Source organism: Cebus imitator, unplaced genomic scaffold, assembly GCF_001604975.1.
Source record: "Cebus imitator isolate Cc_AM_T3 unplaced genomic scaffold, Cebus_imitator-1.0 Scaffold219, whole genome shotgun sequence".
NCBI classification, from domain to species: Eukaryota; Metazoa; Chordata; class Mammalia; order Primates; family Cebidae; genus Cebus; species Cebus imitator.
In genome coordinates this window covers 2,010,376-2,027,208 of record NW_016107534.1, presented here as the reverse complement: position 1 = coordinate 2,027,208, position 16,833 = coordinate 2,010,376, and the positions used below count along the sequence as shown (strand labels likewise).

The window sequence follows — 16,833 nt, the reverse complement described above, 5'->3', positions numbered from 1 at the left end:
AAAAAAAAAAAAAAAAAAAAAAAGAAATAATCTGATAAAAACTCTCCCTCTAAAACAATTCATGAATTCATGCTTACACAAAATTTTACAATTTCATGGGATTTAACTATGCCTTCAGAGGTACATGGATCCCAGATTAAAAATCTGTAACAAGCCAGGCACAGTGGCCCACACCTGTCATCCCAGTACTTTAGGCCGAGGCAAAAGGATTGCTTGAGCTCAGGAACTCAAGCCTGAGCAAACTAGTGAGACCTCGTTTCTACTAAAAAAAATAAAAATAAAAATTAGCCAGGTATAAAAATTAGCACATGCCTGTAGTCCCAGCTACTCAGGAGGCTGAGGTGGGAGGATCACTTGAGCCTGGAAGGTTGAGACTACAGTGAGCCATGATTACACCACTGCACTCCAGCCCAGGCAACAGACCTTGTCTCAAAAACAAAGATGGGCAGCCAAAAAAAAAGACTGAAATCATGTCCTTTGCAGCAACATACATGGAACTAGAGGCCAGTATTCTAAGTGAACTAACTCAGAAGCAGACAATCAAATATCACATCTTCTCACTTTTATAAGTGGAAGCTAAACAATGGGTAAGCATGGACATAAAGATAGAAATAATAGACACAGGCCTGGTGCGGTGGCTCATGCCTGTAATTCCAGCACTTCAAGAGGCCAAGGCGGGCAGATCACCTGAGGTCAGGAGTTCAAGACCAGCCTGACCAACATAGAGAAACCCCGTTTATACTAAAAATACAAAATTAGTCAGGCGTGGTGGTGCATGCCTGTAATCCCAGCTACTCGGGAGGCTGAGGCAGGAGAACTGCTTGAACCCAGGAGGTGGAGGTTGTAGTAACCCAAGATCACACCATTGCACTCCAGTCTGGGCAACAAGAGTGAAACTCCGTCTCAAAAAAAAAAAAAGAAAAAGAAAAGAAATAATAGACACTGGAGACTCCAAAAGGGGAGGTTTGAGGGGGGTGAGAATTAAAAGATTATCTATTGGATACAATGTTCAATATTTGGGTCATAGATACACTAGAAGCCCAATCCCCACCATTACACAATATACCCATGTAACAAACATGCAAATGTACCCTTAGAACCTTAAAGAAAAAAGAATCTTTAATAAAATAATAAAATATGGGCCTAGCATTTATTACAAAATGAAAGTGTGTGAGCATATAGGTTTTAACTATCTCTGGAAAGAGACACAAGACCCTAGTAACATCAGGTGTCTCAGGGGAACAACTGTATTTTTCAGTATATATCCTTCTGCAATTTGAACAATGTAAATGAATGAATTCAAAAATAAATTAATAGAAGAGCCGTGCCATAACCAACGACGATTTCAAATGGCTGAGGCTACCAGGAAATGTTCCTAACCTATTCCAAGAAAAGTAGCAGTGAAAACACGACAAATCTAAGTCTATGGGAAAGGCACAAGAAAAAGCCATAAAGCTTCGACTGCCATGAAAGGTACTAAACATATAAACAGCAGATACAAGCTGCTTGTGGGTATATCCAGAATCAGCAGCTCTACAATGTGAAAATACTCAAAATACAAAGAAAGAGTACATCAAAATGGCATCAGCCACAGAAGATGGTGGGCTGTGACCTAGGTCCACAGGCTCACGATGGCCTCCGGAAGCACCTACCTCATCAGGGGTATCTTTTGCATCAGGTTGTGTGGCAGCTGCCCGGCGAGCAAGATTTCCAGCGCGGATATTGCTGAGGTTGATCTGCCGCTCAGGAGGAGGCCCACCACGAGGCTGACCTCGGACAATGATGGCACACCCTGAGAGGACCTAAGAAGGGGGAAGAAAGAGAAAATGAATGGTCGAGAGGCAGTATCACCATAATACAGGTTGTGTACCACTGTATCCCCAACATTTCAAATAGTACTTGACACTTCAAAGGCATGTAAAGTCATTTACTGAATGACTAAATAAACAAAACTGTTTTTAATTTTTTAAGAGAAATACCTACATAAAATCTTGGGCCAAATTCTGAAATGATAGACTCAGAAATCCAACAATAAAAAAGTCATAGAATAAACAGACTGGGGTAAAAAAGTATGTGAGAGACACAGATTAGTGACCTCTATAATTTCATCCCAGCAAGTACCACCTCTTTCATTCTTTCCAATTATTAAGAAATTAATATCTCCACTGACACTTTCTTTCCATTCTCAGATTGAAGCAAACAATGAAAGGCTTAAGAAAAGGGGAAGCTGCGGCCGGGCACAGTGGCTCACGCCTGTAATCCCAGCACTTTAGGAGGCTGAGGGTGGCAGATTACCCGAGGTCAGGAGTTCGAGACCAGCCTGACCAACATGAAAAAACCCTGTCGTTACTAAAAATACAAAATTAGCTGGGTGTGGTGGCGCGTGCCTGTAATGTCAGCTACTCCGGAGGCTGAGGCAAGAGAATCGCTTGGACCCGAGAGGCAGAGGTGGCAGTGAGCCGAAATTGCGCCACTGAATTCCAGCCTGGGCAACAAAGGCGAAACCCCATCTCGAAAAAAAAAAAAAAAAAAAAGAAAAAGAAAAGGGGAAGCTGACTGGGCAGGGTAGCTCACACCTGTAATCCCAGTACTTTGGGAGGGCAACGGAGAGATCACTTGAAGTTAGGAGTTTGAGACCAGCCTGGCCAACATGGTGAAACCCTGTCTCTACTAAAAACACAGAAATTAGCTGGATGTGGTGGCAGAGGCCTGTAGTTCTAGCTACTCAGGAGGCTGAGGCTAGAGAATTGCTTGTACCTAGGAAGCAAATGTTGTAGTGAGCTGAGATCAACGCCACAGCATTCCAGCCTGGGTGACAGAGCAAGAGTCTGTCTCAAAAAAAAAAAGAAAAAAAAGAAGAAGCTAAAGGAAGAAGTCCCTACACACCACTGGGAGGAACTGAGCATGCCCAAGGCTATGGTGGATGCAGTATCCTAGAGTTTCCCTTGTAGACAGTACAAGAGAGAAATAAAGAAGTAATCTAAAAAACCCATGTCCTACATGATTAAAACATAAGAATCTAATAAGCACCTTAAGGCTCCCAAGTGCAGTAAGCAGCTCCTTTCATCTCTTTAATCAAAGATGCCAGGCATAGAACCCACTTGCAACTGTGAAAAGAGCTCTGAAGCTCACTAGCATTAACCTTAAAATATTTGCAAGCGAGAAGAAGGGAGGATTTCAAGTGAAAGAAGGGAAGAGGAGGCATAAGAAAAAATGACCCAAGCTATTCTAATTGTCTTTGGGAAGAGACTCACAATACAACAAACAGGTAGGGGCTGACGCCCTGGCTTCACTAGATCTAAAAGACTCTCAATTCCATGCTTCATAAAAATTAGCTTCTGAAAGGTTAGTAGTGAGAAGGTTGGAGGGTTCTGTCAACACAGAACACCATTCAGACAAGACCATGGGGTTCTCAGTAAAGGAATGATCCAAAGTTGAATCAAAGGAAGAGAAAAAGGACAATGAAAGGAAGCTGCTCCTTTCACTTAGAGTGCATTGTTCCCTCCCCTCTCTACCTTAATTAATGCTTTCGATTGTGAAATATTGATATAAATACACAAATGAATTTAAATCCTTATGTGCAAATTAAAGAATAAGAAAAGTAAACATCTGAACAACCACCACCCAAGTTAAGAACTGAAATATTGCACATTGCCAGAACCTTGGATTCCACGTGCCCCTCTTTACTTGCAACCGCTTCTCCCAAACCCCACCATTACTCTGACCAGGGAATTTATACAAATACATCACAATTCACTTATCCACCTTTTTATGGTAATTCTATCAAACAATATTGTACATTCCAATACACAATAATTAATTGTACATTAAATTAGTACTCTGATAATGTTTCAATATCCCCAACACCTTAAGCACACAGACTGTGGCCTAAGTCATTCTAATCCCTGGTCATATACCATGGCACACACACACAAAGACTGTCTTCCTAATCCAGTTACAAAGCATGCTTTTTATTTTTGTCCCGTTATCAGCAATTAAACCCTAAAACTTCTAACCAAATAATCATACTAACACCCTATCCTGAGAACTCATATCCTAGGCATCATCCCAGGGAACTGACATTCCAAAAGATAAGCTCTCAAACCAAACAAAGCCAGGAAGGAACAGGTACACTACTGTAGAGGCTGCTTGAAGTTCCTGAATAAGAAGGGCCAAAGAAGAAAAGGAAAGCTTGGATCTGACTCATTAATAGTCAATTCTTTCTCACAAGTGGCAGAAACAAAATACATAGCAAGAATAGCACAGTGTAGAATACCTGCATTTGAAATCATTTGGGCACAAATTCCAAATGAGGCTGAGGATAGCCAAGCTACATACAACACACAAACCAGAACATCTGTCTCTAGTGCTTGCTGCTCATTTTTGGTCAAGTTTTCACAAAAAATGTAATAAAGCATTCCCAGGAGACCTCTTGGTAAAGCCCAGCTGGAAAAGCTAAGGCCCATTTACAAGAAAACTCATCTTCTCTGACAAAGGTGAACTCTGATAAGCAAGCACTGACCTAGCCTAGGCGACCATCTTTGTTTCTCAAGCCTGACAAATGCCACTGAGAAGCTCAAGAACAGAGGGACTGATGAGAAGGGCCCCTTTCATCTCTAAATACCAGAAAGTTATTGTGTTTAATGCCTCTGCCTAGTAAATTGGATCCCTGGGGACAATGGGTCTACAACTATTATACTGGCCCCATTAAGTGCTTTGACAAACAACCTGTACACAGTAATTGTGCAAAACTCCTTTGTACACTCTCTCTCCTCCCTGAATGCTAAAGGCTGCTGTCAGAACTTCTTTGCATTATTGTACCAAAAATGCCATTCACACAACAGTTAATGCTTGAACCAATATTACAGAGATGATTTTTACTCTACAGGCTCTCTATACTTTTATACCACTGAATATATGAATTGAAGCAGCAGTCACCAATTCAACCTCCCAAGTAAAAGGAATAGATTCATTGTGGCAGGTACTGCTATTTCTATTCCTCCCAGAGGAGAGGATTAGCCTGTGTGCATCTTTCCTTTGAAACTCTCTTCCTCTCATTTGGCTATTGCCTTGCTGGAGAGGTAAGAAAAAGACTGTCTGTACACCACAATGGAAGTAAGAGAACTATTTCTACTAGGGAAAAACTAGTTTCCCTCCTACTCACAGAAACTGAAATCATTCAAAACACACTACAGGCCAGGTGTGGTGGCTCAAGCCTGTAATCCCAGTACTTTGGGGGGCCAAGGCGAGAGGACTACTTGAACTCAGTTCATGAGAGCCTGGCCAACACAGCAAGTCTCTACTAAAAATAAAAAAATTTAAAAAGTTGCCAGGTGTGTGGTGGTGCACGTCTGTAGTTCCAGCTACTTGTGAGGCTGAGGTAGAAGAATTGCTTGAGCCTGGGAAGTCAAGGTTGCAGTGAGCCATGATCATGCCACTGCACTCCAACCTGGGTGACAGAGCAAGACTCCATCTCAAAACCAAACAGAAACACACTACACCTCCTTTTTGCTATTTCCATTTCATATGCCAACCACTGTTAAGCTCTTTCACCTGTCTTGTCAACAGTCTTTATTCAAGTTCTTCCTTCCTGTAGCTAACAGTCTCCACCAAATAAAACCAAGGAAAAATACCTTCTGGGGGAAAAATACTTTAAATGTCCAGGTAAAATATGAAAAAGGCCAAGGGTCTATATGCTTGACAATTTATACCTCATATGGCACCAAAACAAGCCATTTTTCTTGACCTGCCAAGTTGATCATTGTTACAATTTTATTCCCTAATTTATTCACATTAATTCAATACAAACTTAATGAGTGCCTACTATGTGCCAGGCATTGTTCTAGGCAAGTGGCACATTTCAGTGAAACAAAGCAGACAGAAACTTCTGCTCTTGGGGAGCTGACATTCTAGTAGGGGGAGACAGACAAACAATAAGCATCACATGTAAGTAGAATATGTTGTTTATCAGAATTTTAATTTCAGGAGAATAATGTTAAGATTGAGAAGAAACTGCCATGGGTAATTAGTCTGCCAAAACTGTGCTGATTCATGTTGCAAACTTTCATAGATGCAGTAATTATCCTTAATTGCTAATTTATAGAGCATAGAAAGCAAGTCAAATGGTTACTGCTTTATCCAATTATATTAATAAAATGACATTCTAGAAAAATGATCTTAGAACTACCTGATACAGCGGGAGGTTTGTGAAACCAGTTGTCACAATGAGTCAGTTTGATTGAGGTTATGGATCAGAAATTTCTCAGTTCTGCCAATAAAGGTTGCAGAGGGACAGGGTGTGATTCAAAGGACCTGACTTCAGGGCACAAGTCACATGGTTACAAAGGCTGAAACAAGGCAGCTGAGAAGGAAAATGGGGACTCAAACTGTTCAAACCCATTTAAAGGTTTACTGAGAGATTTACCTAGAGTGAAACACTATATGGGCAACCACTAAAATGTTGCCCAGCAACAGGAACACCACATTAAATCTTCACTAGATTCTGATAAATTACTTGGTTTGTTTAACTCTTTAACTCCCAGGCCAATAACACAAGACGGAAACGTCTTATACAAAAACCCAGCCACGCTAAGGACAAAGAAAGGGATGGTATAGAAATGTGTATGTCAATGAAACCAATATTTTTTCCCAGCCCAAGAGCAAAAATCCACTTCAGTCTGAGAATGGCATCTTATCAGCCTTGCAAAAAGGACTGGCTTAACAGGCAAATCCACTAGTTAAGATATTATAATACATATACTATAACAGCAACATCCACCAATATGAAGAACCAATGTGAAGAACAAGGGCAGACATCTGATCTGATGATAAATATTACAAAAAGAAAGCCCAACACAAATCCATACATTTATGGCCAACTATTTTCAACAAGGGTGACAGGACAATTCAATGGGGAAAGAGTAGTCCTTTCAACATAAACGTGTTGGTACAACTAGATCTCCATGTGTAAAAGAAGGAAGTTGGCCCTCTGTGTCATACCGTATACAAAAGATAACTCAAAAAGGACCAGAGACCTAAATTTAAGAGTTAAACTATAAAAGTCTTAGAAGAAAACAAACATGTAAATCTACATGACCTTGCGTTAGGTGACGGTTTCTTAGGTCACATCAAAAACACAACCAACTTTAAAAAAAAAAAAAGATAAATTGGACTTCATAAAAATTAAAAATAGTGTGCTTCAATGGACACTCTCAAGAAAGAAAAAAAAATGAACAGTTGCAAATTCTGGATACTAGACCCTTATCTCATATATCTGATATATCTGTTAAAGGTCTAATATCCAGAATAAAGAACTATTAAAATTCAGTAAGAAGATAACAACCCAATTAAAGTAAGTTGAAGAGACATTTATCCAAAAAATAAATACAAATGGCCAAAAGGCATAGGAAAAGATGCTCTTCATCATTAGTCATAAGAGAAATGCAAATCAAAACCACAATGGCATACCACTTCACAACTCCTAGGATAGCTAAAATCAATAAGACAGGCAATAACAAGTGTTGAGAAGGATGTGGAAGAACCGGACCCCTCATATATTAAGAGTGGTACAGTTGCTTTGGAAAAGAGTCTGGCAGTCTCTTAAAAGTTAAACAGTTCCCATAGGGTTCTGTGAGAGAGAGAGAGAGAGAGAGTGTGTGTGTGTGTGTGTGCGCGTGTGCGCACGTCTGTGTGTGTATAGATATATATCTCCAAGAGAAATACAAACATATGACCACACAAAAACTTGTACACCAATGTTCACTGCAACATTATTCATAATAGCCAAAAAAAGAAGAGAAAGCAACAAATTTTCATCAACTGCTGTCAACTGGTGATAAAATATGGTATATCCATATAATTGGACTATCATTCAGAAATAAAAAGAAATTAAGTATTGATTGACGTTACGACATCGGTGAACCTTGAAAACATTATGTTAAGTAAAAGAAGCCAGACACAAAAGGCCACATACTGAATTGTATTTGTTATGTGAAATGTCCAGATTAGGGAAATCCATAGAAAGAACACAGACTAGTGGTTCCCAGGGACTGACAGGAGGGGAGATTGGGGAATATACTAATGGGTACAGATTTCTTTGGAGTTGATGAAAATGTTCCAAATTAGTGGTGATTACTGTACAAATGTGGTAAAAAGCCACTGAATTATAAACTTTAAAACTGTCAAGTTCAGGATACGTTAATTATATCTAAAAAAAAAAATGTTTAATGTCCAATACAGAACTACAAAAACATGGGGCCATAAAATGTTATTTCACTATAGAGACTTCCATATTCTTTCAGGAAGATGAGGTGCTAGCTGGAAAACACCAATAAAAAAAATTTTTTTTAATGGCAGCTGACTGAGAAGCAAAAGTCAGGCATGGTGACTCACCCCAGAAGAGGCTGTAAGTATAAACCTTAAAATCCTCTAGAAATAACTAGGTAGGAAGCCACAGGAAAAAGACAGAACTTCAGTGAAATCTACAAAGCTCTAAAAAGGATGAAAATGGCCAGAAGCAATACAAGCTTTTTTCTCAGAAGCAATATAGCAAGCATCCTGTGTGTTACACAGAAACGAGAACCAGGAAAGTCACTGAGCTAAAGGATGCTACTCTTCAACTGCCACAACCCAGAGGCTGTACATGCAGGGACTCTATGTCACAGTGGCAAGGAAGCAGGTCAGGGACTCCTCTGGACAAGGTGTTTTCTACACCTAAAAATACCACCAAGAGATGGGGAAGGAGCTGCTATAAAAAGAGGAGGCAAAGTCTGGTCCTATTGGATCCCCTTTCATGAAATGAAAACATCTAAAGAAACTAAATGAAAGCAAGAGTAACTAAAAGGAAACTTAACTGGGGACCATTTCAAAAAGCATATCAGGAAAAAGCTTCCTGGCAGCAAGAGCTGTTGCCTCCACAGGAAGAATCATCTCTTGAAAATTAAAAAGTCATTTAGACTAAGCAAGCAATCCCAAAAGAACATAAGCTGTGTGGTCTGGGAGGCCTTTCCCAGAATACTCACCAACACAGCCAGTTTTTTGTTTGTTGTTGTTGTTGTTTTCCTGGCAAGGACAAGAGGCAAACCTAAATTAGAGGGCCCAACATTCAAACCCAATGAACCGGAAGCCCAGGAGCTCACGGCACTGCTGACTCATTGGCTCTGGATATACTCGCAGACCCAGCAGATATAAGCACAAGTTGCTGCTCTGGAGCAGCTATGCCAAAAATCGGGCCCCAGTTTACATATAGGGAGTTTAAAATCTCAGGGGAACCACAACAATCATCTACAGAGAGACTTCAGATAAAGACAGCATCTAATTTGGACCCTTTTATTTTACAGCTGAAAAATCTGAGAGCAAGACAGATAAAGTAACTTTTGCCTCCAAAATAACAATAACCAGGATTGACAGTAGAGCAAGGACTGGGGTTGAAGTTTCCCAATCCTGATATTCTACTATGCCACACATAGAAACAAGCATTTGGGAGCCGACTTCTGTTAAAATGGTATCTGAGGTTACCTACTGATTAAATGTTTTTCCCAATTAAAATCTGTTTTTATATGTGCCAGTAGAACAGGTGTTGGAGACCAAATCACTAAGCAAGTAAAGCTTCCATGAGCTAGCTGTCCCAAATCATACCAACATTTATTAAACCCTACCATCTGCAAGGCAAGCTGACTTAGAGTCCAATATTACAAAAGAACACCCAAAAAGGAGACGCGAAGAAAGAAAACTTCAAAATGATAAAATGCAGGATCGGCAAACTACAGCCTACTAGCCAAATCCAGCCTACTGCCTGTTTTTGTACAGTCCATGAGCTAAAAATGGTTTTTACATTTTTAAAAGGTTGGAAAACTATCAAAAGAAGATTATGTAACATGCAAAAGAGTATGAAAGTCAAATTTCAGTGTCCATAAATAAAGTTTTATTGGAACATGCCAAGCTCATTCATTTATGTATTGTCTAGGGCTACTTTCGCACTAGAATGGCAGAGTTGAGTAGTTGCGCCAGAGACCATATGGTTGGCAAAGCCCAAAATATTTATTACCTGGCCTTTTACAGAGCAAGTTTGCCAAACCCTGATATAAAGCATTATGACAAGCGAGTGAAATGAAAACTAGTTTTATGGTCGTCTAAATAGCAAGTGCATGGCAAAAATAAATTCTGGACCAATTCAAGTTACAAAAACTGCTCATTTTTATAATCAGAGAAGGAGCCACAGTATATGGCAATAAGAATTTAGTTTCAGAATCAAATCAATGTCAGCAGTGACCTTTGAAAGTTATTTAATTGGCTCCATTAGTCTCAATTTCATCATTTATAAAATATATAAGAATATCTGTAAGTTGTTATGATCCACTTTGTCAATCTGTTGCTGAAATAAAGAGTTGTTATGAAACCTAAACAAAATAAAAGCACTTAGCACAAGGATGCAACAAATATAGCCAACATTGTTGTTATAAGAAATGGCTCAAAGTGTGTCTGCAATAAAGACTGGAAGGGTATCTACAATAGAAAAAGATGGACATTTCCTCCAGGGGTATAAAAGAAAATATCATGGCCACACCTGTAATCCCAGCACTTTGGGAGACAAAGGAGCGTGGATCCCCTGAGGTTAGGAGTTTGAGATCAGCCTGGCCAACATGATGAAACCCCATCTCTACCAAAAATACAAAAATTAGCTGGGTGTGGTGGCAGAAGCCTGTAGTCCCAGCTACTCAGGAGGCTGAGGCAGGAGAATCGCTTGAACCCAGGAGGCGGAGGTTGCAGTGAGCCAAGATTAGGCCATTACACTCCAGGCTGGGCAACAAGAGCGAAACTGAGTCTCAAAAATAAATAAATTGAAAAAAAGAAAATATCGAAGTCACAGAAATTCTCTAACCACTGAATTCAGTTAGATATAGACTGATAACCTGTAATCTAATTCCCCTAATTTACCAGTTAAGATACCCACTCACTAGGAAAGTAGATTTAAGTGCCTATGTCCAAATCTCTATCCTCAGGGGTGACAGTAATAAGTATCATCTTAGTTTGTACTGAACTTCATATCTGACAAACTGTCTTGGCAATCATAGCCTCAGATGGTGTGGCTAAGTGGAACAACCATGAACTCTGAAATTAGCCTTGAGTTTGAATACAAACTCAAATGAAAACCATTCTGAACATTGCAATATTTCTTCATTTATAAATGAAGATAATAATACTATCTCCTCTGGGTTATTTGGATTATTAAATAAGATGCCTGACTGTCTGAAACCATTTATTGAGAAGGTAACTCAATAAATGTTAAAGGAACATTAATCTCTCTTCCCTTCCTTCCCTGCTCTCCACCCTTCCTCATCCTTACAACAAGGCCCTGAGGAAGCAGGGCAGGGACCCTCATCCTCATTTTACAGATGAGAAAACTATGGTACAGTAAGATGGCATCAGAGCTAGAACACAGGTTTTCCTAGTGTACTTGCTAATAAACCCCAAATACTAAATCCATGATATGAGAACCATGAGCCAAAATACTGATGACTTATATAAAAGAACACAACCAAGACTGGAGCTTAGCCTTCACAATCGAAGCCTTCACCATGAAGGAATCACTCAACCTCCTGGAAACCAGCGTCAGGACTGTCTCCAGGACAATGGTCCCCTGCAGAGCCAAGTCCTCACTACCTCATGCTGAGCTCTGCTGTTGCCAAGGACCTGGGAGATCAAGGCTTATTTACCCAGAAATAAGACAGAACAACTCAGGAAGAACTAGCCGCACACAGCAGACAAATGTGAAGCGTCGTATAAGAGAAATCTACCCTAGCTGTCAAAAGAAAATCTTTCAGGATAGGTAACAGTTATGTGTTAACTTACCGGAGAAGGAACCAAAAATTAACTGACTCCAGGACACAAAAAAGAATATCACTATATAGAGGGGACTTTCTCCTCTATCAAATGTCAAGGGTCAAGTACTCAGGCTAGTAAAGGTAAAGGAAAGTTACTGCAGTAATCAGGGCTCTTTATTCTATTCCCATGTTCCCCTTCAGAAAGGAGCATTTCTGAATTTCCTTAAACGCTGTAATTTGAGAAAACAAAGTATTAACACAGAATAGAGCACCAAACCAGTCAATAAGATTCACCACTACATATCATTTTATTGAATAATACTACTATCAGGTCAGAGAAACCAGAATTTCTGGAGCATGCATCTAAATGTAGACAATAAAAATCATGAGGTTTGATTCTGAATAGCCCCTGAGAATTGAGGTCTAACAGTGATCACAACTCCTAAATACAACATTCTGACGGGAAAAAGGAATCAAACATATACTACTGGGGTAAATGTATAAACCTCTAGTGATGAAACGTTTCAATTTTTTTAAAAAAATGAAGGTTTTTTGTTTTTGTTTCTTTGAGATGGAGTCTCATTCTGTCGCACGGGCTGGAGTGCAATGGCGCCATCACTCACTGCAACCTCCACCTCCCGGGCTCAAGTGATTTTCATGCCTCAGCCTCCCAGGTAGCTGGGACTACAAGCGTGCACCACCACAGGTGGCTAATTTTTGTATTTGTAGTAGAAATGGGGTTTCATCATGTTGGCCAGGCTGGTCTCAAACTCCTGACCTCAGGTGATCCACCTGCCTTGGCCTCCCAAAGTGCCGGGGTTAAGGTATGAGCCACCGCATCGGGCCAAAACGAAGGTGTTTGTTTTAAACACTAAATACATTAAAGAAAAACTGGAGATCATTTTTAAAAGTACTTTATTTCAGTTCCAGACAAATACTAAAAGCACATTAAATTTGGAGAAAAAAACCCAGTTCAAGCCTTCCAAGAAGTTTAAAGGAAGTTAGAAATATTTTAAAGAAAAAATGCCTAAAAGCAAAGCGTTTTTTTTCCTCCAAAAAACAAAAGAGATGCTAATTTTCTGCTATCATGCTAGACAGTCTTTATTTTAAGGGTGAATAATCCTATGGCTAAATCACATTAAGCTACCAACAGGTCAGAAAAGCTATAAACACTCCCCTTGGTCAGCACAGGCTGGCAGGGTTCTAGGGCCTGAAGATTTAGCCAACACTTGCTGGCAGGTCACAGAAAGCCGAAAATTCAGCTAGTGTGAGCAGATTTGTCACCTACAGGGGAACTGAGCAAATCATACCTGAAGGATAATGAGTGCTAGGTTTCTCAGAGGGAAGTTACAAATGCAAAAAGGCCAGAAAAAAAAAATCCTTTTGGATTAGAAGTAAACCTTCATGCTGGGTGAGATGGCTCACACCTGTAATCCCAGCACTTTGGGAGGCCGAGGCGGGTAGATAATAAGGTCAAGAGATGGAGACCATCCTGACCAAAATGATGAAACCTGATTCTACCAAAAATACAAAAATTAGCCAGGTGTGGTGGCACATGCCTGTAGTCCCACCTCCTTGGGAGGCTGAGGCAGGGAAAATCACTTGAACCTGGGAGACAGAGGTTACAGTGGGCCAAGATTGCACCACTGCACTCCTGCCTGGCAACAGAGTGAGACTCTGCCTCAAAAAAAAAAAAAAAAAGAAAAAGAAAAAGAAAGAAACACTTCCTTTTTAATGTATACAGACAAATACAAAAATAGAGAGATATATGTGTGTTGCTTATATATACAAATATTTCCTGGCTCCATCCACTAAGAAAGAGGGCCCAAAAACTATGATACCCTAGTAGCAACGGCACACCCAGTCAGTACCCAGATCTTGGCTCAACATTCCTGTTTCTTGAAGGGAATGCAGGAAGGTGGGGATGGAAAGAGGGAAGAAGGAAGAAAGGGAGGGAGAAAGGCGGGAAAGGAGAGGGCAAGGCAGGCAGGAAGGAAGACAGGAAAGGAGAGAGGCAGAGAAGGAAGGCAGGCAGGCAGGCAGGGAGAGAAGGAAGGAAGGGAGGGAGGGAAACTCTTCTCTGCTAAATAGAACCAAGGCTCCTTAGAGAAACAGCTGAATCCAGGGTTGGGGCAGGGAAAATACAATATAAGCCTGGAATACCTTGCTGTGTCAGAAAGAAAGAAAGTGCTCAAAGAAATGAGGAGATAACAAAATGACATAAGAACCAGCTTACAAGAGCTCTCATTAGCCAAACTGGGACACCTTGAAAATCAACATAATAGTAATAGATTATAATCCATTGAATAAATACATGAATAAAAAATGTGGAAGAGAAAGTTCTCTATTACAGTTGAACAACAACTAATAAATGTAGAATTGATGATGGAATTAGAAAATAATCATGTACCAACAAATCACACTAATAAGAATCATTAATGGAGGCCAAACATGGTGGCTCATGCCCCCAGTACTTTGGGAGGCCCAGGTGGGCGAATCACCTGAAGTCAGGAGTTCGAGATCAGCCTGGCCAACACGGCGAAACCCCGTCTCCACTAAAAATATAAAAATTAGCCAGGTGGTGGCATGTGTCTATAGTCCCAGCTACCCAGGAGGCTGAGGCAGGAGAATCACTTGAACCCAGGAGACGAAGGCTGCAGTGAGCCAAGATCACAGCACTGCACGCCAGCCTGGGCAACAGAGCAAGAATCCATCTCAAAAAAAGAAAAAAAAAAAAAGATATTTGTATAATCTCAAAATAGCTTCTCACAAAGTACTAGTTATATATTTTTTATATATACTACATAATTATATATCATCATTATATATAATAAACATTACATATCTATTACATATCATATATATAATGTATACCATATGTTTATTATATATTATACATGCACATATATTTATTCTCCTACCAAAGGATATATATTAAATAATGAATAGGTTAAAATACATATTACTTATTACATAAAATATAGATTACTTATTACGTAAAATACTTATACCTAAAATTACACTGAGAAAACCTGACAGACACCATCTTAATCAAGTAATTACAGTTATCAACACTAGTAATGTGACAGTGACATGGTGTGCCTCACTGATATGGTACACTGAGGAGAACTTAGCATCATTTATGTGGTACTTCTGTCAAAATTACACAGTCTTAAATCCAATCATAAGGTAGCAACAGACAAACTCATGACAAGGCACATTCTATAAAGTAACTCTTGGAAAATGTCAGGATCATGAAAATCAAGGAAAGACTGAGGAACTATTCCTGAATGAAGGCAGCTAGAGACATGACAGCTAACAGGTGACCCTGGGGCAATTGGCAAAATCTGAAGGGAATTTGCCAGTCAGATGGCAGCATTGTATCCATGTTAATTTCTTTCTTTTTTCTTTTTTTTTGAGATGGAATCTTGCTCTGTCACCCAGGATGGTGCACAGTAGTGCAATCTTGGCTCACTGCAACCTCTGCCTCCTAGGTTTAAGCAATTCTCCAGTCTTGCCTCCCAAGTAGCTGCAACTACTGGTGTGTGCCACCACGCTCAGGTTATTTTTGTAATTTTAGTAGCTACAGGGTTTCGCCATGTTGAACAGGTTGGTCTCAAACTCCAGACCTCAACTAATCTGCCTGCCTCAACCTTCCAAAATGCTAGAATTACAGGTATGAGCTACTGCACCTTGCCATAACCATGCTAATTTCTGGTCTTGATGGTTTTATTGTATTCATATACATGCATGCCCTTGGTTTTAGAACAATACTAAAAGCATTAACAGGTAATGGGATACTCTCAAATAATTCAGAAAAAAATACTAGAGAAGACCCTCACTGTTCAGATTCTGAATTTTTGAATTTGCCTACTCACTATATTTGTAAACCCCAAATCAATAGTCTTGGCACTGTTACTGTCATTTATGGGCGTGCACATGCATAAAGCAGCAAAAATTTGAGTTGCCTGATGTCCTTGTTCCCAGCAGGGAAATACTCTGCCTTCTTGTTTCAGCTTTCACACAGTAAACAAGTGTTCTTTATGTGGTCTATTTAGTGCCACATTTTTTACATTTTAGTGCTATTGTTGATTTCACCATTTAAAATAGACCCTAAGGGTAGTTCTGACTTGCTGTCTAGTATTCCTAGCACAAGAAAGCTGTTGTGATGCGTTGTAACCAAACCAGTGCGAAATCACCACTGAGACAAAGACTAGGCCAAATTAGAGTCTTTATTGCTGGTGGCTGCGGAGGACTCGCGTAAGGAGGGCATCAAGACCTTTCATGCCCGTGTGGTAAGGATGAGGGGCTTCGGACATTCCGAAGGTCAGGGGACTTTGATAAGCGTTAGTTTATACGTTGTCTGGGTAGGGTGGCAATTACAGACCTTAGTTACTTATTACAAGTCACATGGGCCAAGATGGCATGGGTTTGGACTGCTTGCCTGTCACATTAGGGTTACAGAGGGCAGTTTCAATGGAAAGCCGAGGTATGGTCGAGGTATGCAGTTTATGGGGCAATTACCATGTCACAGATGTACCTTACAGAGAAAACAGATGACAGATAAAACTTCATTCAGTCATGAGTTACAGTGCTATTGGCTGTAAGTTCAAAGTCAAAGAATCAAAAATATATATTAAATAAAGAGTCTGTAAACAGAAGCACACAAATAGCCAAGCACAGTGGCACCTGCAAGTGGTCCCAGCTACTGGGGAGGCTGCGGCAGGAGAATCACTTGAAGCAGGAGGCAGGGGCTTAGTGTACTATAATGATGATAGAGCCTGTGAAGAGCTGCTGCACTCCAGCCTGAACAGCATAGCAAAACTTCATCTCCAAACAAACAAACCAGAAGCGCACACATAGAACAAGGTCAGGTATTGATTGGTTGATGAAAATGTGACCAGAAGCCTGAAGGGGCCTAACTAACTGTCAGTACTCACAGATTCACAGTTTCTGCAACTTTATAGAATATAACTACTGTGAATAATGACTGTGATATAATAAACATAGA

The 16,833-nt window shown here is 40.1% G+C and overlaps 1 protein-coding gene across 2 annotated transcripts in view; it reads right to left on the bottom strand.

The window, feature by feature from the left end:
- SND1 (staphylococcal nuclease and tudor domain containing 1) overlaps positions 1–16,833 on the bottom strand; it is a 459,246-nt gene that overhangs the window by 422,501 nt on the left and 19,912 nt on the right. For both annotated transcript variants that reach the window (XR_005203511.1, XM_017549554.2), the window contains exon 2: positions 1,653–1,802. Coding sequence is in view for 1 of the 2 variants with exons in the window: in XM_017549554.2 (XP_017405043.1) it covers positions 1,653–1,802 (150 nt within the window). In the remaining variant the exon portion in view is untranslated. The remainder of the gene's footprint in view (positions 1–1,652; positions 1,803–16,833) is intronic.